At 39.2% G+C, this 26,263-nt stretch overlaps 1 protein-coding gene across 1 annotated transcript; it reads left to right on the forward strand.

Annotated features, from left to right (window-relative positions):
- Positions 1-21,232: 21,232 nt before the first annotated feature.
- Positions 21,233-24,826, forward strand: LOC132636699 (polygalacturonase). Its single transcript, XM_060353691.1, has 4 exons — positions 21,233-21,445; positions 22,196-22,495; positions 23,075-23,590; positions 24,411-24,826. Exons 1-4 carry the CDS (start codon positions 21,317-21,319, stop codon positions 24,681-24,683), a joined length of 1,218 nt encoding a protein of 405 aa, XP_060209674.1. The 5' UTR covers positions 21,233-21,316; the 3' UTR covers positions 24,684-24,826.
- The last annotated feature ends 1,437 nt before the right edge of the window (positions 24,827-26,263 follow it).

A 26,263-nucleotide genomic window follows, 5' to 3' on the forward strand; every position in this document is an offset into this window, starting at 1 on the left:
ACTTTTTTTAATAGTTAAAATATTTAAAATATTTTATGTATAGTTGAGAAATATCTGGTGAGTTAGCCGGCCCAACTCCAATTATGCAGGCAAGGTTGAAACTAGAAGGAGCATGGACCAGCTCTGGGTATGGAAAAATCTTTGTTATGGAGCGCTTTTCCCAAATTGGCCCTACGCAGCGCGAATCCAAAATAGTCGGGCTCCAATGCAGCTATTGGACGCCGGATGAGAAACCAAACCAAAAAAAAGGAGCATGGACCTGCCCCTCTAACTTGCTCTCGCTTAAAACCAAATTTCAGTAGTGACATAATTCGGACTCATGATATACGTGCGACAAATTAAAAGCCACGGGGGGAAAACAAAAAAAAAATTGTATATATCTAAACATTTATAATTAAAAAATCGATTTGATTCTTCCCATAATAGTAGTACTATTCTATGGTAGATCTAGTATGCCAAGAGGCGAAGTTACAATTTGAACATTATGAATTCGAAATTCTGTAGCAACATCACATGTCATAACTGGATTCTAAATTTTAATTTTTATATACATTTATTGAACTCTTAATAGAATATATTGAACTAAAATTATTGGGTTTGGCCGACTCCATACATATGTTTTTAGCTCCGCCCTGAGTATGACATGACATTTAATCCACATGTACTTTAGTAACACGAGGAAAATGACTTTGACATGCTAAACTCTGACGAAATGGTTCAAAGGTGCAAAAAGGAATTGTGGAGACCACGGCTAGCTTAAGATTATTGTAAAAAGTTTTTAGTCAAAATGTATGTTAGTTAAAGAAAACAAACATGTGGTGCTGAATTGAATTGTACACAAACCCACAAAGTGAGATGTTTAATTGGAGTCTTGATGGAGCAAGGTAATGTTAATAAAATAAGTTTTGCCTATTGACAGTGTATACTATTTGTGTGAATCAAGTTATGTTTTCTGCAGAAACAACTAACAGTTTATAACAAATATAATCTGACGAGGAAAATTGAGTAACTTAGTATAACATAGTGTACATATAAAAAAACACGTTCAGTGTTGTTTTTGGCACAAACTTCAGACTCTCTGTCACCTATAAGATTGAGTTATCGCAATCTCTAGTTCGATCAGGACCAGAAGTCTAATTCGTTTGTTTATGGGAGCAACTCTCTGTTCCCATTCTCCTCCGAGTCATCAAGCGATTAGCTAGGTCAATCTATTTTTCCATCCGATGATCTTCACCCGAGGACAGACTCTATTCGACTTGCCTTGATTACCTAGTTAATGCTACCTTCGCAAGCAAAATCTCAAAGAATAGGGAATCTCTCTCTCTCTCTCATCCCCAACTCTGTCCCAACCTAGCCTAGTTGGGACACTCGGCAAAATCATGGCCTAGCCTACAAGTGGTAACCACCCTGTTTTGGTCTACTCTATGAAGTAACTGTTCTGCTAAGATGCAAGCAGTAAAATAATGAATGAGCTAAGCTCCGACCACTCCACCCCCCCCCCCCCCCCCCACAAAAAAAAAAAGGCAACTGCAAAGGTTCGAGGAAAAAGGAACTCTTAACGGTGACCACTGAATAAGTTTCTTCGATTTGAATTAGGTTAAAACCCAAGTCAATAGCAGGCAGAGCAAATTATTGAAGCACATCACTTTTCTCCAAGAAAAGAAGATTTTACTTATCCCATCCAGTGATCCTACCAAACAAAGCCATAATGAAACCATCTAAAAATAATAATAATAGAAATGCCATTTTTGCACACAAATAGTAAGTATAACACAAAAACAGTGTGAGAACTTGCTTATCAGTAAGTGAAAGAACCTCATAGTTCTCCCTTTGTCCCATGGGCCAAAATATGAGTCTCTCACTCAAGTTTTGGAGATCAAAAGTTAGCCTTTTGAAACCCTGCGCAATATGCAAAAGATGAGTCTACTTTCTTGATCAGTTAAATATCAAACATTCATAACCCACAAGAAATCAACCAAAAAATTATAGAAACTGAGATGGAGAAGTTCATGATTTATTGCCAGACTGAATGCAATATGCATGTTCTTGTTTATCGAAAATGTTAAGCTTGATGATTTAAACAAATGTACATAGAAAGCAAGTGGTCAATGAAAGAAATCTTATAATGTTTCACTCGCCCATTCACCTCCGAGACTTCACGATCCGCCATTGCAGTAGTGCACACCATTACTAACAGTTCCAGTTGCATTGCTATTGTGCTTCATGTTTCCACTAGCCAAGCCCCATATGCGAATAGTACGGTCATCGCTTGCTGATGCGAGCATATGAGGATTTGCTGAGTAACACAGTTGACAGTCCCAGAATGTCCAGCCAACTCCCCAATGACTTGTGATGAGCATTTGTGCCATATACATACCTGAAATGTGGTGCGAGATCAAGATCAAATCCTCTCTCTGGGATATAACACTGAGAAAATACTCTCTCCAGGATAATAAAGATGTCAAAGCGAAAGAAATAAAAGCAGGACATTTTCATCTTTGGGAGCAGAAGACAGGCCAGAACGACCTTACTTTTGATTGTTCAAAAAACAAAAAAGGGGGAAAGAAAAGGAACTTGGAGTTGGTGCCCAAATAAAAAATCGCTAGCAATTAGTTTAATATGTCGTCGTTAAGTTTTATCTAAGTGCCAGTTAATTTTTCATATGATCATCGAACTTTTGATTTTCTTACTGAACTCATTAAACTAATTTTGTAAGTAACATTTAAATCTCTAAATTTATGATTTGTTAATCAGAGAATAAATTTGATGGAAAAAGTGTGAGCTTATAAGCATGTCAAATCAAGTAAAATGCACATGTGACTTTCCAAGTCAACAACTACATTTACTCACTAATAAATAAACCGACTCATTGTTGGTTTTTTTTTGTGCCAATGGAATTTGATTCCATGACTTTTGGTTTAAGTTAGGAATAGGAAAGATTGGGACTTTTGTCCCAAATTGAAGAGGGAAAGAAATGTATAGGATATTCATAAAAAAGCACTTAAACTCTAGCTTAAAGAGCTGGGAAGATGGCAAGCGCTCGCGTCGCAGTCGTCACTCGCTACTTTGGGAGAAAATAATCCAATGTTAGGCAATAGTGAGGGGATTACATTCCTTAAGTACACACAGTGCAATCTGTGGGCTCGGAAGTTCATTTTCGTTTAATTAATGTTATGTTCCTGTTTATCTTTTTACTTGTTTCGAATACAGAAAGATAACAAGATTGAGAAATTTAATTACTTTACTATTTCTTGTATTCATTTTACTTTTGGTTTGTGGAGACTAAAGCCCTTGTGGCTTTTTACTCTGATTTTGGAAACTAAAATCCATTCGATTCGTGGTGACCAATGAGTCTGACATTCGTGGTCACGACTCCCTGGCTCGCGAACGCGTAAAGGAAACCAACACAAAAAATCTGCAATTTTAGTTCACAACCCGTGGTGTCAAAACACATCGAGCCCTCAGACTTTCACCCGACCATCCCGAGAAGGACCCCAAATAGGTATACACAACCTACCAAAGCTTCAAACACAATTTCAATCATTACATCTGCCCAGATCTGTATTAACATAAAATCGACAAACACAGTCAGTCAATCGGTTTTCATTTAATGAGTTGACCAGTGTTTGATTGAAAAAACCGAGGAACACGGTTGGTCTTAGGAAAATACTTTTTATTTATTTTTATTATTAAACTGATTGCGTCCACCAATTTCTATATAATTATTTTGGCGCAAAACACTCCGACTAATATACAAACGGTGTCTATCGGAAATAATATTCTGCCAGTTGTTCTCAAAAACAACCGACGGATATCTATTGGTTTTTATTCAAAAATTATTTAAAAAAAAAAATGGATGAGCTTTCCGATACTCGTCGTCGGTTATCGTCCGTCGATTTGTATCTCTCTCGGAAAAAGCCCTTTCTTAGTAGTGTGACTTCTCTGAGCCTGCAAAAGTTCATTAAGGAGGGCATTCCAGCGGCGTGGAAGCACGCTAATGTTTTGTGTAAGAACAACATCCTCAGTGGGTTGGAGGACGACTTGTACAACGTCTACAATAATGTTGGCACTTCGAAAGAATCGTGGAATGCGCTTGAAAAGAAAAATAAAACTGAAGACGCCGACTTGAAGAAATTTGTGGCTGCGATGCTCTGGACAATAGAATGGTCCAAACAAGAAGTCTTGGAAAAAACAATATAATATCTCTAACATTATTAGCTTCTGATAATGGTAACAGACCATTAATAAGCCATAATAATTTCAATTCATGATTATTTTGTATAGCTCTAACGTTCTCATAAGGCCTTTGTAACAAACCCTTTGTCATTCAATTAGCATTTACTATTCTTTACTGCCAACGGTTGGAACATTCACCATCACCATAAGCCATTCTCATGTTGTCTTCTTTTATCTATATATACTTGTCCAATTCCTTGGTGAATGGATAAGATGTAGAGAAATTCCTTCTCTCAGATTCTATTAGTGTGCTGGGTTTTCTTTTATTTAATGTTTGTTCGTTTCGATGCTCCTAGTTTTATACTAGAAGAACTTATTGAATTCTGAAGGATACACTTACACCGAGTGAAATATCCTTATGGATGGTGTCTTTTGACACGCCTCAAGCTTTCAAAAATTCACAATAATCTTCGTGATAAAGTATTTTTCGTAATATTTTCAATAAAAAATTCACGAGCAATTGTTGCAACTGTGAAAAGAGTGGATATAATAAGTTTGTGGACTGCCATGCCCTAAAGAAGGACAAGAAAGGTCAAGCAAACAATATGGTTGAAGAAACTCCAAAAATCTCACAAGGATTGACAAAATTGGCTTGTGCATTATGCTCTCTGTTGACACCCAATTTTATCCCTCTTTTATTTAATTTACTCGGGTTTCTAAATTTACTAACGAGCTAAATACTTTATTTTTCACGATATTTTATTGCTACTACTATTAATATCACTGCTTTTATTTTCAACATTATGAGCATTACTTTATCACAAATTTTAAACAGTTAGTCATCGTTTCGTTTTCGGGTTCAGATTCGTTAAATTAATTACTAGACAACACTTTCTAAAATCCTTATTTTTCTACATATTAATTACTATTTATCTTCACATAATAAATATTGTACTAGTTACTGAATTAGAAGCCCGAAAATAATTAAAATAGCGGAGGAAGGACCAACGATTTTCGGCCAAATTAATGACCCGAAATACGAACACAATATTATTTCCCTACCCAAATAAACAACCCACATTTTTAATATCCAACCCATATTTTCAGCCCAAACGGACCAGCCCACTACCATTTTAATTTCAGTCCAGCCCATACCTTTGCCCGACCCGGTCCACTTCTTTTCCTCTCCTCTTCAACCCTAATCCCTTTCTTTCCCTCATTTCTTTTCTCCGCCCCTCATTCCCTTCTCCCTTTCTCTTCCGCTTCCTCTCCTTCTCTCTTCATCTCCCACGTTCTCCCCACCATGCCTCTGCCATCCTCTCTGTCTCCACTTCATCTTGTCCCCCACGCTTCGTTCTGCCATCCCCACGCCTGTCCTTAATCTCTCATACGCTCCTCTCTTTCTTGAATACAAATGAAATCTATAAATACAAGGCAAGTGAAATCGTTCAAAGGGAGGAGTTTTTGGGGTTTTGAATGGTCTATTCTTAGGAATAAGAAACCCGAATCAAGAAAAAAAAGATTTAGAGCCAAAATTCCCTACAAAACAAAAACTTTAATCAAACAAAGAGAGCGAACAAGTGCTCCATTTTCCTTTCGTTTTCTGTTCAAAAACGTCAGTTACTCTAATCGATTTCGAGCTCGTCGTGTTCGAGTAGATTTGTGACCATCGACACCCACTTCACTGCACCACAAACAGGTAAACTTCGATATAATTGTCACTCGTGATCTTTAATTTCTGCTTGTTTAAGATTTTTAGTTTACTCTGCTGTATGTTCAGTGGTTATGTAATTTCGCTGTCGTCGCGTTATTTGTTTGATGTTTGGGAGCTGTTAGGATAGGATGATAATCGTTCAAACGAATTTAAAGGATGTATACTGTATTTCGGATGTTTAGACTGAGTTTCCAGGATTTGGAACCTATTTAAAGTCGAATATACATAGGATATACAATGGGTTATCAAGGTAAGAAGGAGACATACATTCGATATACATCCGATATACACACTGTGGTGTATATATATTAGGTATATTGTATGAGTAATTAAAACAGATAGCCCTTGTCCTGAACCGCTTGACATTTGTCTTTCTTTCCTATATTTGGTTGTTGCTATATTTAACTGAGAGTTCTGGAATACGGCATGAATCAAAACAGTTCCTTATATTGCGATGGGTATTTGATAGAAGCAAGAATCGTCATGCGGATTATATTTAGTTTCGACGTTTTTTAGCAGGTTCAGTCTGCCTCTTGTGCTAAAATTGTTCAGTTAATTATAGAAACATGATGCCTTTAGGTGTTAGAGGAATTCTGAATTTTTTTTGGCATACTTCAGCTATTCTGCTATTGCAATCTTGAGGATGAAACTGCTGCTGTGTGTTTTGTCATTTTACTGTTTTATGTGGGTCTATGGAATGTTTGCGCTTTAGTCATTTTTAGCTTCACCTCTTATTTGGTCAAATTATGGCTTGTTAATGTTGTTAAATATCTGATTATAAATTGCGCTGCTCGCATGGGACAAAGGCTATTTAAGATATTAATCTTACTATTGTAGCCTGAGAATGCATTTGAAACAAAACTTTAATAGTTACTGATGTGACTATATTTAAAAGTCCAGTTTGTATATTCTTCATGCATCATTGCTTGTCTAAAATATGATCTGATTCGATTGAATTAGAATGGTTAGATATTGTTTCATATTTCCATCAATCTAGCTATCTTTTTTTAAACATACTGGATATTTTGACAGCCTTAATATGTGATTCAAATCTACGAAGTGTACCTCTGTGTTTGACTCTACTTCATTATCGGAAGAATTGCTTGTTGTTGAGCATTTTATAAACAAGATCTATGCTATATGTGTGTGTAAGGCATGAGGATCAAACTGGACTATTTTAGTTTTCTACGCGCAAAAGATAAAACTGGTTTTGGAAAGGATAAAAGGAATAGGTATAAATCCGGTACTGTTTGAGAGAAAATGAAAGGGTGTCTTAACTTGAACTTTGCATGATCCCCTCTTTCAACTCCTTAAAATATGTATAAGTTGTATCGGTCAATCCTTATTGTCACGACCCAACCCCGTAGGCCGTGACTAGTGCCCGATCTGGGCACCCGAACCCATCTATTAAATATTATCTCAAATTCTATCAACTCATTCTAGTATATGGCGAAAGCCGACAAGGCTTTATTTCAAATTTAGGTAATTTCCAGAAAAATTTCGGCAGAGTTTCTTTTGTTTTACGGACTATCCAATATACCCTGCACGCAGAAAATACCAACGAAAGCCACACAGGGCTAACCAAGCAATATATAAACATATGCGGACCGGCCGCCTCAGCGTATAGGGTCGCCCAAACAACATATGCGGACCGGCCGCCTCGGCGTATGGGATCGCCCAAACGACATGTACATACATTCATACAGAAAGACCCTAACCCACAAACATGTCCACAGACCTCTAAACAGACCGACAGAATCATATGACAGGACAGGGCCCCGCCGTACCCATGAACGAATATGTATAAATGTACTAACAAGTATATATACCAAAAATATAAGCTCCGGGATGAGAGGAGCACTCCGAATAGCAGAAGGGGGTGTCCTAAACAGGTGGATCACCAAGCTGTGCGTCTGTACCTGCGGGCATGAAACGCAGCCCCCGGAGGAGGGGGTCAGTACGAAATATGTACTGAGTATGCAAAGCAGAAGCTACAGAAATAAGTCTTGAACAGTAATTGAATCAGAAGTATGGAAAATAATACATATCCCAAAAATATCAAAATGTTTATTTCCAAAGTATAAATTATGCATAGGGCACAGGAAAATATGGTCGCCCGCCTGTCGATGGCGCCATAACACAGCATAACACCCGAAAGTTTCAAATCTCCGAATCCCCGGCACACATCACAACACAGCATAACGCCAATCACAGCATAACGCCAAACATATGTGGAACCCGGCCCTCGAGCGAGGAGCTCGGTGAACCATAAACACAGCATAACACCGGAATGTATCATAATACGCACGACAACCGAACCGGCCCGGGAACCGGCGAACGATATCATAGGGCACGAGCGGAGTAGTGAGGAATCATATGCATAAAATCATTATCATAAATCCAAAGATAAGTAAAATAGTCATACTTGAAATCGGAACAATAATTACAACATTTTCTTCCCGAAGTTACCGAAATTACATAAAGGGCGTCACGGGACCCACGGACGAGTATAGACCCGAACTGAGCCCGCCTATGAAAAACATACTCATTTTATATCATACAAACTCCTACGAAAATTTCAAAGCAATCCGAGCTTTTCTGAGGAAGTTATGGGCGTTTGAACTTTTGGAATCGCTTAAAGAACAAGCTTTGAAACCTAAAATCAACTTTCATGAAATCTTTACAAATCATAAACTCCGAGGATAAAAGGATCAATGTTATGGCATATGCGCCCAAGAATACCAAGGAAACAAATACGAATCATAGACAAGCTCGGATTTGCGCGAATAGAGTTTCCTAGAGGCTCGCATCATGGCCTACTTTAACTAAGGCATGCCAAAAGAAAGGTTACTTTACATACCTCAAACGCTCTCCAATACGATCCAAACTCAAGCTAAATCCAACCTATGATTCGGGCTGCCCACGATCTATAAACAAGCCATAAAATGCCAAACATTAGCTAAAGACTTTTTGGGCATTAAATTCCAATTTCGCCCTTAATTCTACAGAAATTTGGGCAGCATTTCCCCTGTAAATAGGCTACCCCGAGAATTTAACTCGGCCGTATCAATCAACAACAACAACAACAACCAACCTAACAACATTAATAATCAATCAGAAAGGTAATACAACAATAATAGCTCTCTTTTCCATCATTCATCAACTTTCATAAATTCAATTCGACGACTTACCTTCAAGCCAAAATCGACGCTTATACGCTCACATACTAACCTGAACCCATACCAAAAACATTTCAGGACATTCTAAGCAATTTATACAATTTTTCCAACAATCCATAAATTTTCCCAAGCTACCCGAAACAGCCCCTAACCGAGACAGCCCCCCTAACTTTTTCTTCATTTCCAAATCATGGTTCGTATCTACAATTTACATTCTAACAATGCTATTTTCATCAATACACAATTTACATTAAATGTACAACAACTTCCAAATCAGTCCGCAATATTTACAACATCAATTTGAGTCAATAAACTTTCATTTCCAACATAGAATTCATGGCGACGACGGCTAAACAATAAGCGATACTAATTCAATTCTTGGCACATAAGGTGACCCATTTTCGGCTAACACTACACATATACATATATGGATGATTCTCAATTGTTCTTCACCTTACAATGATCATAATCAACTAACTAGGCATTAATTCATAATTTCAATCACAACACAACAACACCCATTTACACGGCTCAAGCTCCACATACACAACTCACCTCCAACATTTCATATTTCATGATTTTCCTCCATTATAACATACTACAACATGCATACAGCCTTTATAACATACAAAACATAATGAGTTCTTACCTTTCTTCTTCAACTTTCCAATAGCCTAGGGTTTCCAAAAGATGAAAAATGATGGTTTGATCGCTCCAACGATGCTTCCACGCTACTTAGGGACCTCAAAATAGTGGGTTTACAACAAAGAAATAATTTTGGGATGGCTTGAAATGGAGTTGATTTTTCTTAGTCTTGGCCGTGAGCTTCTTGTTGAAGCTCTTCAACTTTTGGTTTTATTTGCTAAGTGTTGAAGTGGTAAAGATGACTTAAGGTCATCTTTTAAGCTTCCACAATATTTATCCATGTGTCCCATGGCCCACACATGTGTTGGACCAATTAAAATTGGCCACACAATGTGTGGGACCATTTGAGGGCCACAAGGCCTCATTTGCAAGATTTTTTTTTTAATTCCAATTTATGAATTGTGGTCCCAAATTTTTCCTAAGTGTTCAATGCCAACAATTCCATATATAACTTATGCCTCGAAATAAAATCAAAGGTCAAAAGTCCCGACTTCGAATCCCGGAATAGTCTTGGCTCTAAATTATCATAATTAATCCGGGTTGTCCCAATGTATAAAAATACGGGACGTAACATCCTCCCCCCCTTAAGAACATTCGTCCTCGAATGTTGAATTAGTTCTACGGATCTTACTCAAATCCGGGGGAGTTGCTTTTATAGCCATCACATACAAATCATTCATAAATCAACATAGTCAGACAAAGAATTTGAATTACCTGAAGGTACTGGGAATAAGTGAGGATACTTTTCCTTCATCTGCTCCTCAGCCTCCCAGGTCATTTCTTCGCGGTTATTATTCCGCCACAGCACTTTAACCGAAGCCACATCTTTATTCCGCAACTTTCTCACCTGACGATCCAATATGACTATAGGCTGCTCCTCGTAAGATAGCTCCTCTGTGACCTGTATCTCATCTGAAGGAAAAATTCTGGAAGGGTCACCAATACACTTACGAAGCATGGAAACATGGAATACCGGGTGAACCGCTCCCAAGTCAGCTGGCAAATCCAATTCGTAGGCCACCTTGCCTATTTTGCGAATAATCAGATAAGGCCCAATATATCTCGGACTGAGCTTTCCTTTCTTGCCAAATCGCATAACACCTTTCATCGGTGACACTTTCAGGAACACCCAATCGCCAATCTGAAACTCTAACGGTCGACGTCGCTTATCGGCATAAGATTTCTGTCGGCTCTGGGCTGCCAACAATCTTTCTCGAATAAGTTTCACCTTATCCACGGCCTGCTGGACCACATCTGGGCCAATCAACTCAGTCTCCCCAACATCAAACCAACCGATCGGTGATCTACACTTCCTGCCATACAAAGCCTCATATGGTGCCATCTGAATACTGGAGTGGTAGCTGTTATTATACGCAAACTCAACAAGCGGTAAATGATCGTCCCAGCTACCCCTGAAATCAATAGCACAGGCACGCAACATATCTTCCAATGTCTGAATAGTGCGCTCGGCCTGTCCGTTGGACTGGGGATGGAAGGCTGTACTCAGGCTCACCTGGGTCCCCAATCCCTCCTGAAACGATCTCCAGAACTTAGCTGTAAACTGGGCACCTCTATCGGAAATAACAGACACAGGAACTCCATGAAGTCGTACAATCTCCCTGACATAAAGCCTGGCATAATCCTCAGCTGAATAGGTGGTCCGAACCGGAAGAAAATGGGCTGATTTCGTCAGCCGATCAACAATAACCCAAATAGAATCATACCTCCGTGGAGTGCGAGGTAGACCTGTAATAAAGTCCATATTAATGATCTCCCACTTCCACGTCGGTATCTCTATCTCCTGCAATAGCCCACCGGGCTTCTGGTGCTCAATCTTAACCTGCTGGCAATTTGGACACTGAGCAACGAACTCTGCTATATCTCTTTTCATACCGTCCCACCAATATAGGCATCTGATATCATGGTACATCTTCGTCGACCCTGGGTGAACAGAATATCGGGCGTAATGTGCCTCGCCCATAACCTGTCGCTGCAACCCTGCAACGTCAGGTACACACAATCTGCCTCTGTGAAATAACACTCCATTAGGTGAAATCTCAAACGGAGTCTTCTCCTGTGCCAGCGCTGCGTCTCTGTACTTTGCCAGAATAGGATCCTCATACTGATGCCGCTTAATATCTTCTGTAATAGAGGACTCAGCAAAACCTCGAACAGAAACCCCAACATCTCCAGAATCAGCCAAGCGAACTCCAAGACTAGCCAATTGATGAATATCGCGAACCATTTCTTTACTCTCTGATGGCACGTCTGCTAGGCTGCCCATAGACTTGCGGCTGAGTGCATCCGCCACAACATTAGCTTTCCCAGGATGGTAGAGAATGTCAACATCATAATCTTTCAGCAACTCTAACCACCTCCGCTGCCGCAAGTTCAGCTCCTTTTGCCTAAAGATGTACTGAAGGCTCTTATGATCTGTATAAATGTCAACGTGAACCCCATATAAATAATGTCTCCACATCTTCAAAGCATGAATGACCGCGGCCAGCTCCAAATCGTGAGTAGGATAATTCTTTTCATGTTTTCTGAGCTGCCGGGAAGCATAAGCTATCACCCTGCCGTGCTGCATCAACACACATCCCAAACCAATACCAGAGGCATCACAATAAATCACATACCCATCTGGACCCTCCGGAAGAGTTAGGACTGGAGCCGTAGTCAACTTCTCTTTCAGCAACTGGAAGCTACGCTCGCAAGCATCTGACCACTGAAACTTAGCTCCCTTCTGAGTCAGCCTTGTCAAAGGCGCTGAAATGGAAGCAAACTTCTCCACGAATCTCCGATAATAACCAGCCAATCCCAGTAAGCTACGCACCTCTGTCGGCGTCGTAGGTCTAGGCCAATTCTTTACGGCCTCGATCTTCTGGGTATCCACCCGGACGCCATCAGCCCCAATAATATGTCCCAGAAATGCCACTGAAGATAACCAGAATTCACACTTAGAAAATTTAGCATATAATTCCTGGTGCCGAAGTGTGCCAAGTACCGTCCTCAAATGGTCTGCATGCTCTGCTTCTGACCGAGAATAAACCAGAATATCATCGATAAATACGATCACAAACATATCCAAGAACGGTCTGAATACCCGATTCATCAGGTCCATAAATACTGCTGGGGCATTTGTCAGCCCAAAAGACATAACTCTGAACTCATAGTGCCCATATCGGGTCCTGAATGCTGTCTTGGGAATATCAGCCTCTCGTACCCGTACCTGATGGTAACCCGATCGCAGGTCTATCTTCGAGAAGTACCTGGCACCCTGCAGCTGATCAAACAAATCATCAATCCTGGGGAGGGGATATTTATTCTTGATGGTTACCTTATTCAACTGCCGATAATCAATGCACATCCGCAGCGAGCCGTCTTTCTTCCTCACAAATAATACTGGAGCTCCCCAGGGTGACGCACTAGGCCGAATGAAACCCTTCTCCAATAAATCTCTCAGTTGCTCTTTCAATTCTTTTAATTCTGCAGGTGCCATTCTGTACGGAGGAATAGAGATAGGCTGAGTGTCTGGCAACAGATCAATAGCAAACTCTATCTCCCGTTCGGGAGGTAGACCCGGAAGCTCATCTGGGAATACATCTACAAATTCATTAACCACTGGGACTGACTGAAGAGTCGGTGCCTCTGCCTCTAAATCATGAACACGGACCAAATGATAAATATACCCCTTTCTGATCATTTTCTCAGCCTTGAGGTATGAAATAAACTTACCCCTCGGCGATACTGTATTACCTGCCCACTCTATAACTGGCTCCCCTGGGAATTGGAATCGGACTATCTTCTTTTGACAATCAACATTAGCATAGCAAGAATCTAGCCAATCCATACCCATAATCACGTCAAACTCGATCATATCTAACTCTACCAAATCCGCCTTAGTGCAGCGGCCACAGATAATCACGGAACAATCTCTATAAATCTGACTGGCTATAACAGAATCCCCTACTGGTGTAGCTACCTCAAAAGGCTCTATCGGTTCGGATTCTATCCCAATTTTATCAGCAACGAGTGGAGATATAAATGACAATGTAGAACCAGGATCAATCAATGCATACACATCACGAGAGAAAACCAGTAATATACCTGTGACGACATTAGGCGAAGCCTCCTGGTCCTGTCTGCTGGCTAAGGCATAAATGCGGTTCGAAGGACCGCTAGAACCCGAAGCTCCGCCACGACCCCTGCCGCGGCCTGCTGGTGCTAGAGTACCTTGCCCCGCAGGGCGCATCGCCACCGAGGCTGAAGATGAACCACCGGCTGACCCGGTAGACTGAGCTGAACTGCCTGTACCACCTCTAGCCGGACAGTCTCTCATCTGATGGCCCTGACGGCCGCACACAAAGCATGCACCCGTAGCTCGGAAACACTCTCCCGGGTGCTGTCTCCCACAGTAGGAACACAAAGGTCTGGGTGGCCTCATCTGACTGCTGGAACCTCTGTTCAACTGTGAACCTGAAGCCCTGGAGCTCGGGCCTGCCCCTGAATATCCGACACCCTCAGATCTCCTGCCGGTAAACTGTGGGGGTGTACCCCGGCCTGACGGAGGAGGATGTCTGCCTGACTGCTGCTGCTGAGGCTGTCCGCCTCGAGAATCTCCAGAATAAACTGCGAATCTGGCCCTCTTGGGCGGCCTCCTGTCCCGATCTCTGCTAGAATAATCAGCTCTATGTCGGTCCTCCATACCCAGGGCATAAGCCTGTAGTCGGGCAATATCCATGTCTGCCTGCAATGCCACCGCCATACAGCCATCAATCAAATAGCGGTCTAACCCCATCACGTATCTGTGCATCCGATCGGCCATATCTGCTACTATGGCAGGTGCATACCGGGCCAAAGAATCAAACTCCATATTATACTCACGGACTCTCCGACCCCTCTGCTGCAGATGCAAAAATCGGTCAACCCGCGCCCGTCGTAACTCTGGGGGCAAAAAGTGGTGAGTGAAAGCAGTCACGAACTCGTCCCAAGTAGCTGGGGTAGCACCCTCACCCCTGGATAGCTCCCAGGACTCATACCAGTGAGCAGCAACATCCCGTAGTCTATGCGAAGCCAACTCAACAGACTCAGTCTCTGAAGCCCTGACCAAATCTAGTGAGCGCCGCATCCCCCGAATAAAGTCATGGGGGTCCTCGTCGGGCTTAGACCCGTAAAACTCTGGAGGGCCACATAATAGAAACTCTCGAACCCTCAGGCTGTTACGCCTATCGTCATCATCATCATCTCTCCGCCCGCGTCTGCGAGCCTGTCCCGCTACCAGAGTGGTCAATAACTGCACAGCCTCTCTCAGTGTCCTGTCCTCCGCCCCTTGCTGAGGAGCTGGAGGCGCGGGAGCTGAAGCCCCTGGAGCTAATGGTGAAGCTGCTCCAGACTCCTCTGACGATGAAGACGTAGCAGAGTCGGCTGGCCGGGACGTAATATCACGCATCAGCTGAGCAAGGGTCCGAGTACCCTTCTGAGCCCGGCTGGTCTCTCCTACTACGCCCTTTTTCTTCTGGGCGGCCGTCGCCTTTTTCGGAGGCATCACTGAAAGAAAAACAACAACAGATCAAAACAGAATCATCCTAATAGCACAGTTCTATCGCACGATCTAAGATCAGAAGAAAAGACAACATCCTAAATGTCCTGTAGCCTCTTGTTTATAGATGTGGTGCACAACACACCGATAAACAAGACTCTACTAGACACGATCTGTGGACACTCCGAGGACAAACCGCTCTGATACCACTTCTGTCACGACCCAACCCCGTAGGCCGTGACTAGTGCCCGATCTGGGCACCCGAACCCATCTATTAAATATTATCTCAAATTCTATCAACTCATTCTAGTCTATGGCGGAAGCCGACAATGCTTTATTTCAAATTTAGGTAATTTCCAGAAAAATTTCGGCAGAGTTTCCTTTGTTTTACGGACTATCCAATATACCCTGCACGCAGAAAATACCAACGAAAGCCACACAGGGCTAACCAAGCAATATATAAACATATGCGGACCGGCCGCCTCAGCGTATAGGGTCGCCCAAACAACATATGCGGACCGGCCGCCTCGGCGTATGGGATCGCCCAAACGACATGTACATACATTCATACAGAAAGACCCTAACCCACAAACATGTCCACAGACCTCTAAACAGACCGACAGAATCATATGACAGGACAGGGCCCCGCCGTACCCATGAACGAATATGTATAAATGTACTAACAAGTATATATACCAAAAATATAAGCTCCGGGATGAGAGGAGCACTCCGAATAGCAGAAGGGGGTGTCCTAAACAGGTGGATCACCAAGATGTGCGTCTGTACCTGCGGGCATGAAACGCAGCCCCCGGAGGAGGGGGTCAGTACGAAATATGTACTGAGTATGCAAAGCAGAAGGTACAGAAATAAGTCTTGAACAGTAATTGAATCAGAAGTATGGAAAATAATACATATCCCAAAAATATCAAAATGTTTATTTCCAAAGTATAAATTATGCATAGGGCACAGGAAAATATGGTCGCCCGCCTGTCGATGGCGCCATAACACAGCATAACACCCGAAAGTTTCAAATCTCCGAATCCCCGGCACACATCACAACACAGCATAACGCCAATCACAGCATAACGCCAAACATATGTGGAACCCGGCCCTCGAGCGAGGAGCTCGGTGAACCATAAACACAGCATAACACCGGAATGTATCATAATACGCACGACAACCGAACCGGCCCGGGAACCGGCGAACGATATCATAGGGCACGAGCGGAGTAGTGAGGAATCATATGCATAAAATCATTATCATAAATCCAAAGATAAGTAAAATAGTCATACTTGAAATCGGAACAATAATTACAACATTTTCTTCCCGAAGTTACCGAAATTACATAAAGGGCGTCACGGGACCCACGGACGAGTATAGACCCGAACTGAGCCCGCCTATGAAAAACATACTCATTTTATATCATACAAACTCCTACGAAAATTTCAAAGCAATCCGAGCTTTTCTGAGGAAGTTATGGGCGTTTGAACTTTTGGAATCGCTTAAAGAACAAGCTTTGAAACCTAAAATCAACTTTCATGAAATCTTTACAAATCATAAACTCCGAGGATAAAAGGATCAATGTTATGGCATATGCGCCCAAGAATACCAAGGAAACAAATACGAATCATAGACAAGCTCGGATTTGCGAGAATAGAGTTTCCTAGAGGCTCGCATCATGGCCTACTTTAACTAAGGCATGCCAAAAGAAAGGTTACTTTACATACCTCAAACGCTCTCCAATACGATCCAAACTCAAGCTAAATCCAACCTATGATTCGGGCTGCCCACGATCTATAAACAAGCCATAAAATGCCAAACATTAGCTAAAGACTTTTTGGGCATTAAATTCCAATTTCGCCCTTAATTCTACAGAAATGTGGGCAGCATTTCCCCTGTAAATAGGCTACCCCGAGAATTTAACTCGGCCGTATCAATCAACAACAACAACAACAACCAACCTAACAACATTAATAATCAATCAGAAAGGTAATACAACAATAATAGCTCTCTTTTCCATCATTCATCAACTTTCATAAATTCAATTCGACGACTTACCTTCAAGCCAAAATCGACGCTTATACGCTCACATACTAACCTGAACCCATACCAAAAACATTTCAGGACATTCTAAGCAATTTATACAATTTTTCCAACAATCCATAAATTTTCCCAAGCTACCCGAAACAGCCCCTAACCGAGACAGCCCCCCTAACTTTTTCTTCATTTCCAAATCATGGTTCGTATCTACAATTTACATTCTAACAATGCTATTTTCATCAATACACAATTTACATTAAATGTACAACAACTTCCAAATCAGTCCGCAATATTTACAACATCAATTTGAGTCAATAAACTTTCATTTCCAACATAGAATTCATGGCGACGACGGCTAAACAATAAGCGATACTAATTCAATTCTTGGCACATAAGGTGACCCATTTTCGGCTAACACTACACATATACATATATGGATGATTCTCAATTGTTCTTCACCTTACAATGATCATAATCAACTAACTAGGCATTAATTCATAATTTCAATCACAACACAACAACACCCATTTACACGGCTCAAGCTCCACATACACAACTCACCTCCAACATTTCATATTTCATGATTTTCCTCCATTATAACATACTACAACATGCATACAGCCTTTATAACATACAAAACATAATGAGTTCTTACCTTTCTTCTTCAACTTTCCAATAGCCTAGGGTTTCCAAAAGATGAAAAATGATGGTTTGATCGCTCCAACGATGCTTCCACGCTACTTAGGGACCTCAAAATAGTGGGTTTACAACAAAGAAATAATTTTGGGATGGCTTGAAATGGAGTTGATTTTTCTTAGTCTTGGCCGTGAGCTTCTTGTTGAAGCTCTTCAACTTTTGGTTTTATTTGCTAAGTGTTGAAGTGGTAAAGATGACTTAAGGTCATCTTTTAAGCTTCCACAATATTTATCCATGTGTCCCATGGCCCACACATGTGTTGGACCAATTAAAATTGGCCACACAATGTGTGGGACCATTTGAGGGCCACAAGGCCTCATTTGCAAGATTTGTTTTTTAATTCCAATTTATGAATTGTGGTCCCAAATTTTTCCTAAGTGTTCAATGCCAACAATTCCATATATAACTTATGCCTCGAAATAAAATCAAAGGTCAAAAGTCCCGACTTCGAATCCCGGAATAGTCTTGGCTCTAAATTATCATAATTAATCCGGGTTGTCCCAATGTATAAAAATACGGGACGTAACACTTATCATTCGTTAAATTGAATCTGTCCCCTTCTCAAAACTACTTTGCATTCTGTTAAAGCAGTTAAGGAATGCCTGAAGCCCTATATGTATGAAATGTACCAACAGTATAGTCTGATCTTAAGCATGAAGTGGCTATCTGTCATTATCCTAGATCTTAAATGAGCTAAAAGAGTGCGCACTGTTGAAGTTCTTTCTGTTGTTTGTTTGGGGTTATTAATACCTTAACTGGAAACAGTCCTTTTTTTAGCTAAAATTATTAAGTTCGTTAATAGATCGCCATGCTTGCTAATATATCTTAGCCTCTTAATTCTTAAGCCTGCCTTGTTCCCTACTTTAGTTTTTGATTCAAGGTCTTATTCTCTTTGTTCTGTTGTGAAGCCAATGTGATACTGTGGCATTCTTAAAGATTATTTAAGTTGGTTTTCATAGGGATTAGTAGAAGCTATCTATAATTTTGTTTGCTTGATTGTTACAGCTCTCGGTAGGAGTTAATATCAACCAACTGTTAAAATACCATCTTTGCCGTAATGTTTATTCTGTCCGTGTGTGTATCTTGGCATGAATATTGTCAACAAATATCTCGCTGCAATTCAGGAACTGTTCTAGTCATAGCTTTCAAATTATGAGATCAGTTTGAAAAAAAATAAAGTAATAGGATCTTATGAGTTGGTTTATTATTTTAAACACCCTTTTTTTTTACGTATGTCCAGTTCCAAGTTATGATGTGAACTGGGTCTTTGTTAAATCTATCTCAACATGGCTCAAGTACATTTTGGCCTTAATGATTCTGAAACCTCTCTTAAAATATAATTGGATGTCCAACAATCCTAATAGGTATGGGTGGTTCGAATTTGGTGAGGCAATTCTGTATGTAATTGGGTCTCCTGTAGGCTAAATATCTTTTATATACATCAAGTACTTTGAGTAGCTAAAATATTGACCTCCTCTACACCCTTATGAATATATATATATATAAGATATACTAAAAATATATACAGTGTATACATAATCGGTTGATTTGTTTTGATCTATATTTTACACGTTTAACTTTGTTTTACTGACCGTATACTAATTGTTCTCTTTCGTTTTAATGCATGACTATCGCATACGAGTCCAAGCATCTCCTCCCACATTTTGGCGTCGGGCTAAAAGCCCAACACAACTCTCCTCTTCAAGTCAGCCAAACCAAGAAATAAAATTTGGGCCAAAGCCCAATCGGTGTGAACAACAACAGTAGTGGACAGCAACATTCTTTAATGGGCTGAGCCCATTTGCATCATTCTATTCTTTTTTTATGTGCATTTAACGTGTATTGTATGATTAACATTGTGTTTGCTAATTTAGATAAACTTTAGTAACATCAAGGATTTTAGTTTAGTTGTGGGTAGTTAATTCAAAGAGAAAATTAACAATTAGCGTCATTAGTTTATGTCGAAATTATTTATTATCCATAATATTTATCTTTTAGAATAATTGATTTTCAAAGTATCATGACTATATATTTTTGACTAAGGGAACCAAATTATACTTACTATTTTAGAAGTTTTTTTTTAGAACGCCCGAAATTTTACACTAATTCAGCTTATTCTAAGAAATAAAGGCAAAATTAGTTTCTAACGGATAACTTTCCACTTTAGTTCCTTCCAACACTTGAAATACATATTTGTCTAAGATAGCTTTTAAAACTTTTTATTAAATAACTCTTTTAAATTTTAGTCACCTTTTTTTTCAAATACATATAAACATCACATATCTTGTTTCTTTAAATTTATTTTAACTAAAACTTTCCTTATTTTTTATGAAAATTATTATGTTTCTATAAATATTATTTCAAACAACACTATTACACTTTCGTTTAAAACCGTAACAACATTTATAAGTCGTATTTCAAAACAGCATTAAAAATACTCTTTTATACAAATTATTATTATTATTTTACAAGTTCTATTTTAAATAACATTCTTACATATCTATCTATAACTTTAGCCATACTTACAAAACTGCTTTCCTTTTTCTATAATACTATATTTACATTTAGCCTAATTAATTTTAAGTCCGGTCGGTTAACCATTGTTAATGGGTCTTAAAGGATGCCTAATACCTTCCCTTTAGACTAATTGAACCCTTACCTAGAATCTTAAGTTTCGCAGACCTTAAACAGAGTTAACATAACTTTAATAAACTTTAGGTGTCCTAATTCACCGTAAATAATTAGGTGGCGACTCCTTAAAACAAAGCATATAGGAATCTCCAATATGTTGTACTCCGCTTCAACCCGGTTAAAATGGGGTATAACACTCTCCTAATGCAACTTAGATGGGAAATCCAAGGAATGGTAAATCAATTCTGGAGCCACCCGTCATGTCTATGTCAATTGATGGATGCTTGCTTATGTTCCCGCTGGACTGAAGAGACCATATTTATGGGAAACTTCGCAACTGTGTTAAAATTAAAGGAGTTTGCAAAATATCTCTGAATAATGTTCACGCCCTAAAATTTGTGAGAATTTGATATCTACCGCACTTCTAGACCAAGTAAAACAAGAAAATTTATAGGTGGAAACATAAATCATTTAAAAAAATAAGAAAAAAAGAACTAGCTACCATGAAAAACTAATTCCCAACGCCTTCTCCGCAACTCAATCTACGGTTTAAAATAAGTGGAAAGTTTCAATTTACACTATAAAAGGGCTTCAAACATTGTTCTCTTTACATTTCATAGAAGACATTGAATTAATACCCCAAAAACTTCAAAAAAAAAAAATAAGAAGAAGAAGAGGTTGGAGGGGTTTGAAAAGATGGATTTGAAATTCAAGTTGGTGCATTTTGCATTGGTGGTGTTATTTCTAGCACACCTTGGGGAATCTCAAAATGCAACTTTTGATATAACAAAGTATGGTGCCAATAGCAATGCTGATATTAGTGAGGTAAGTCATGCTTCCCCCCCCCCCCCCCCCACCCTAATTATCTGGTTGATACATTCTAACCTATTATATACCTACTTTCATCCAAGAAAATAGTAAAATACAATTTCACATTTTATAAAAACCTTATTGCACCAAATGGTGTGGCCTAGCCAAGGGCGGAGCTAGGAATACGCAAGGAAATTCAATTGAATCTCATTCGTTCAAAAATTATGTAGCACAAATAGGACGAAAATGAATTCTTTTGCATACATATGATTTGTTGAATGCCATTTACATGTATAAAAAGAATTTAGTGTAATGGCAAAGGGGGTTTAAAATTTGCTTTTAGGTCATAGGTTCAGATCCCAGATGTAATATTCTTGTATTTTTTGAACCCCCTTGTAAATATACTTGAGTCGGTCATAAGACCTAGTGATTAATGAAGTAAGTGAAAATTATTAAAAATCGGGATTACATTCAAATCGGAAATCATGAAGCCAGGTTTACATCCAAACCAACACATAAAAAAACACTACCCGATTTCTTTCAATATGTCTAAGTCATGAATGAAAGAGTTATTCGACACCTGTATGAAATAACCAAAAATACACATAAGCTGACCGGACATAAGTGTTACAAGAAAACAAAAAGCACCTTACATATCTTCAAAACAAACTGCAATATATTCTTTCTCTTCTCTATTTTCTTTATATAAATCTTTTTTTTTTCTTTTTTCCTATTTTGTTGATGTAAAATTTGGTTATTGTTTAGGCCGTTCTGAAAGCTTTTCAAGAGGCATGTCAAGCTACAAGCCCAAGCACCATTGTGATCCCAAAGGGAACATTCCAAATGAACCAAGTGAAACTAGAAGGCCCATGCAAAGGCCCAATTGAACTTCAAATCCAAGCCACTTTGAAAGCTCCTTCAGATCCTAACCAACTCAAGACTGGTGAATGGTTGACTGTCAACAAACTTGATGGATTCACCATGTCTGGTGGTGGGATCCTTGATGGTCAAGGTAAAGCTGCATGGGAATGCAAGGAGTCCAAAAAGTGCAACAAGCTTCCCAATGTAAGTCCACTAATATTATTCTGAGACGTTTCTGTTTGGTCAAACTTTCAAAATCTGTTGATTTTGAAAAGTTTACGATCAAATGAGATTCAGGAAAAGTATTTGAGAAAAGCAACTATTTGTATTTGATCGAATTGATTGAGAAATGCTTTTACTAGTATTAGAGAAACCGTTTGTATTTGGTCTGTGCGGCCAAGCATGATATTATTGTTTTCCACACTGTTGATAGTTTTTAAATAATATAATTATTTTTTAAGGGTATTTTCTTCTGTAAAAAAAATAAAAAATAAAACTTCTGTTTTCTACTTCTCTAAGGAAAATATAATTTTTTTTCATCTTTTTCCTTTTATCAGATATACAATTTCTTATTACTCAAAACCACTGACTTTTTTCTTGAAAAGTTAGCCAAACACCATAATTCTCCAATATAACTACATTTTTCAGGGAGGAAAAAAACATTAATTAATAGTTTTGAGAAACTTGACTAAACATACTATAGTTATGCCATGACCAAAATCCATTGATTAATTATACTAACTCTATGATTTTTTTTCTTTTTCTTACTTTTGCATGGTGTAGAACTTGAGCTTCAACTCCCTCACAAATTCCATAATCAAGGACATAACTACACTGGACAGCAAATCATTCCACGTGAACGTGAATCAATGCAAGAACTTAACGTTCCTCCACTTCAACGTCAGTGCTCCAGCTGGAAGCCCCAACACTGATGGCATCCACATCTCGAGGTCGAGCTCTGTGAATGTTACAGACTCCAGTTTTGCTACCGGAGACGATTGCATTTCCATTGGCGATGAAACGGAACAACTTTACATCACTAAGGTCACTTGTGGACCTGGCCATGGTATTAGTGTTGGTAGCCTTGGTGGAAATCCTGATGAAAAGCCAGTTGTTGGTGTTTTTGTTAAGAATTGCACTTTCATTAGCACTGACAATGGTGTTAGGATTAAGACATGGCCTGCTTCTCACCCTGGTGTTGTCTCTGATATTCACTTTGAGGATATCATTGTGCAAAATGTTAGCAACCCTGTTGTCATTGATCAAGTTTATTGCCCAGCTGGCAAATGCAACAAAGATGTAAGTATCACGCACTTATAATTATCATTCTGTCGAGGTGGTTAGGATCCTTACGTTCGAGCACTAAGAATAGAGAACCTCTTGGCAGAAAGCGCATTATCAAAATAGTTTGCAAAAACAACCACTTATGTTGGCTTGTATTTTAAAATTGGCCACTTTCTCAAAATTAGACCATTGGTCTAAAGCTCAAAAAGTGGCCACCTACTATGCACGGGTTTGAGAAAGGACAGATTCACATTGAGTCTATTGCACACATGGTTGGAGTATTTACTATCTTAATCATAAGTCTATGGTTCGTGCGCTGAGAATAGAAAAATTCTTACTAGGAAGTGTTTTACCTGGATAATTTGCAAGATAACCACATATGTAGCCTGTTATTTAGAATTTAACCACTATTTTCAAAATTAGACCATTAGTCTAAAGTTGAAAGGTAGTCACCCACTATGCACGGGTTTGGGAAGGGACATAACCACATTGAATCTATTGTATACACTCTTACTTGCATCTTTACAAAAGACTAATTTCATGGCTTGCATCCTAAGCCTCCTGGTCGCACGCCAACAATCTCTATCGTTGTACCAAGATTTCTTCATTGTTTTTTTTTTCTTGTCAAAATTAGACCATTGGTCTAAAGTTCAAAAGGCCACTATGCACGGATTTAGGAAAGAACAGAACCGCATTGAATCTGTTGTGCACATTCTTACTTGCATTTTACAAAAGACTGTTTTCATGGCTTGCATTCTGGCTTCCTAGTCACATGCCAACAATTTCTATAGTTGCACCACGATTTCCTCATTGTTATTATTTTATTTTTTTGCAGTTGCCTTCACAAGTGAAGATCAGCAAAGTGACTTTCCAAAACATAAAGGGTACATCAAGAACTCAAGCTGCAGTATCACTTCTTTGCAGTAAAGGTACTCCATGTGAAGGTGTTGAAGTTGGAGACATTGATATCACATACAGTGGAAAAGAAGGTCCAGCAAAATCAAGTTGTGAGAATATTAAGCCAAGTTTAAAAGGAAAGCAAAATCCACAAGTTTGCACTGCTGCCGCTTCCCCTGCTGCCGCTCCTGCTGCTTCTTCGTCTTCTTAATTAATTAATTAATTCTTAGTTACTTCCCTAATTTTGTTCATTTTCTTTCTGCCACTTTTATTTAGGATGTTTACAAGATGACCATAAAAAGATGTAAAGAAAAAATACAATTTGAATAAGAAATTCTCAACCTCTCTACCTCCCGAGATCTGCCCCGTTGTCTTTTACCCATATTTACAGTTCCCATTTACACATTTTCTCACATACCCAAATTTTACTTTTTTTAAAAGTTAAAAGCATTGAAATTATTTTATTTATATTCGAGAAATCTCTGGTGAGTTAGCCAGCCCAACTCCAATTGTGCATGCAAGTTTGAAACCCGAAGGAGCTTGGACCTGCCCCTCTAACATGCTCTCGCTTAAATACCAAATTCCAGCAGTGACATAGTTCGAACTCATGATATATGTATAACAAAAAGTTTTAAAAAAAAATATATATATATATTGTATATATCTACATCTAAACATTTTTAATTAAAAAACAATTTGATTCTTCCCATAATAGTAGTACTATACTATGGTAGAGGTAGGATGACAGGAGGCAAAGTTAGAATTTGAACTTTATGAATTCGAAATTGTATAGCAACATCATATGTCAGTAGAATATAGTGAAATCTTAATAGAATATAGGATTTGAACTAAAATTATTGGGTTTGACGAACCCATACATATGTTTTTAGCTCTGCCCTTGAGTATGACATGACATATTTAATCCACATGTACTTTAGTAACATCAGGAAAAGGACTCACACATGCTAAACTATGACAAGCTGGTGACAAGAGATGGTTCAAAGGTGCAAGGAAATTTGTGGAGAGCACTGGGTAGCTCTTTCAATCTTGCTTAAGATTATTGTAAAAAGGTTTGACTCAAATTAATGTATGTAGTTTTGAGAAACCAAACATGTGGTGCTCAATTGAATTGTCTACAACCCCACAAAGTGAGATGTTTGGACTCCTGATGGAGCAAGGTAATGTTAATAAAATAAGTTTTGCCTACTTACAGTGTATAATATTTGTCTACATCAGGTTATGTTTTCTGCAAAAACAACCATCAGTTTATAACAAATATAATCTGACAAAGAGGAAAACAGAGTAACTTGGTATAACATGTCAAATTACAGTGACAGTGTAAATATAAAAACAGGTTCAGTGTTAGTGTTTTCGGCACAAACTTCAGACCCTTTTCGCCTATAAGATTGAGATGTCGCAATCTCCGGTTCGATCAGGACCAGAAGTCTAATTCATTTGCTTATGGGAGCAACTCTCTGTTCCCTTTCTCCACCGAGTCATCAAGCGATTAGCTAGGTCAATCTATTTTACCCTAAGACTGACTATGTTTGACTTGCCTTGATTGCCTATATCTAATGCTACCGTCACAAGCAAAATCTCAAAGAATAGGGGATCTCTCTCTCCCTCTGTCCCGACCTAGCCTAGTTGGGACTCCCGTTAAAATCATGGCCTAGCCTAGTCGATGAAGAAGACTACAAGTGGTAACCGCCCTGTTTTGGTCTACTCTATGAAGAAACTGCTCTGCTAAAATGCAAGCGGTAAAATAATGAATGGGCTAAGCTCCAAGCCCCC

Source organism: Lycium barbarum, chromosome 4, assembly GCF_019175385.1.
Source record: "Lycium barbarum isolate Lr01 chromosome 4, ASM1917538v2, whole genome shotgun sequence".
NCBI classification, from domain to species: domain Eukaryota; kingdom Viridiplantae; phylum Streptophyta; class Magnoliopsida; order Solanales; family Solanaceae; genus Lycium; species Lycium barbarum.

Bases quoted from the DNA above. Each gene is read 5' to 3' on its own strand.
- LOC132636699 (XM_060353691.1), top strand. From the start codon at position 21,317: ATGGATTTGAAATTCAAGTTGGTGCATTTTGCATTGGTGGTGTTATTT. The intron at 21,446-22,195 runs GTAAGTCATGCT...GTTATTGTTTAG, and splicing joins GCAATGCTGATATTAGTGAG to GCCGTTCTGAAAGCTTTTCA. The intron at 22,496-23,074 runs GTAAGTCCACTA...TGCATGGTGTAG, and splicing joins AGTGCAACAAGCTTCCCAAT to AACTTGAGCTTCAACTCCCT.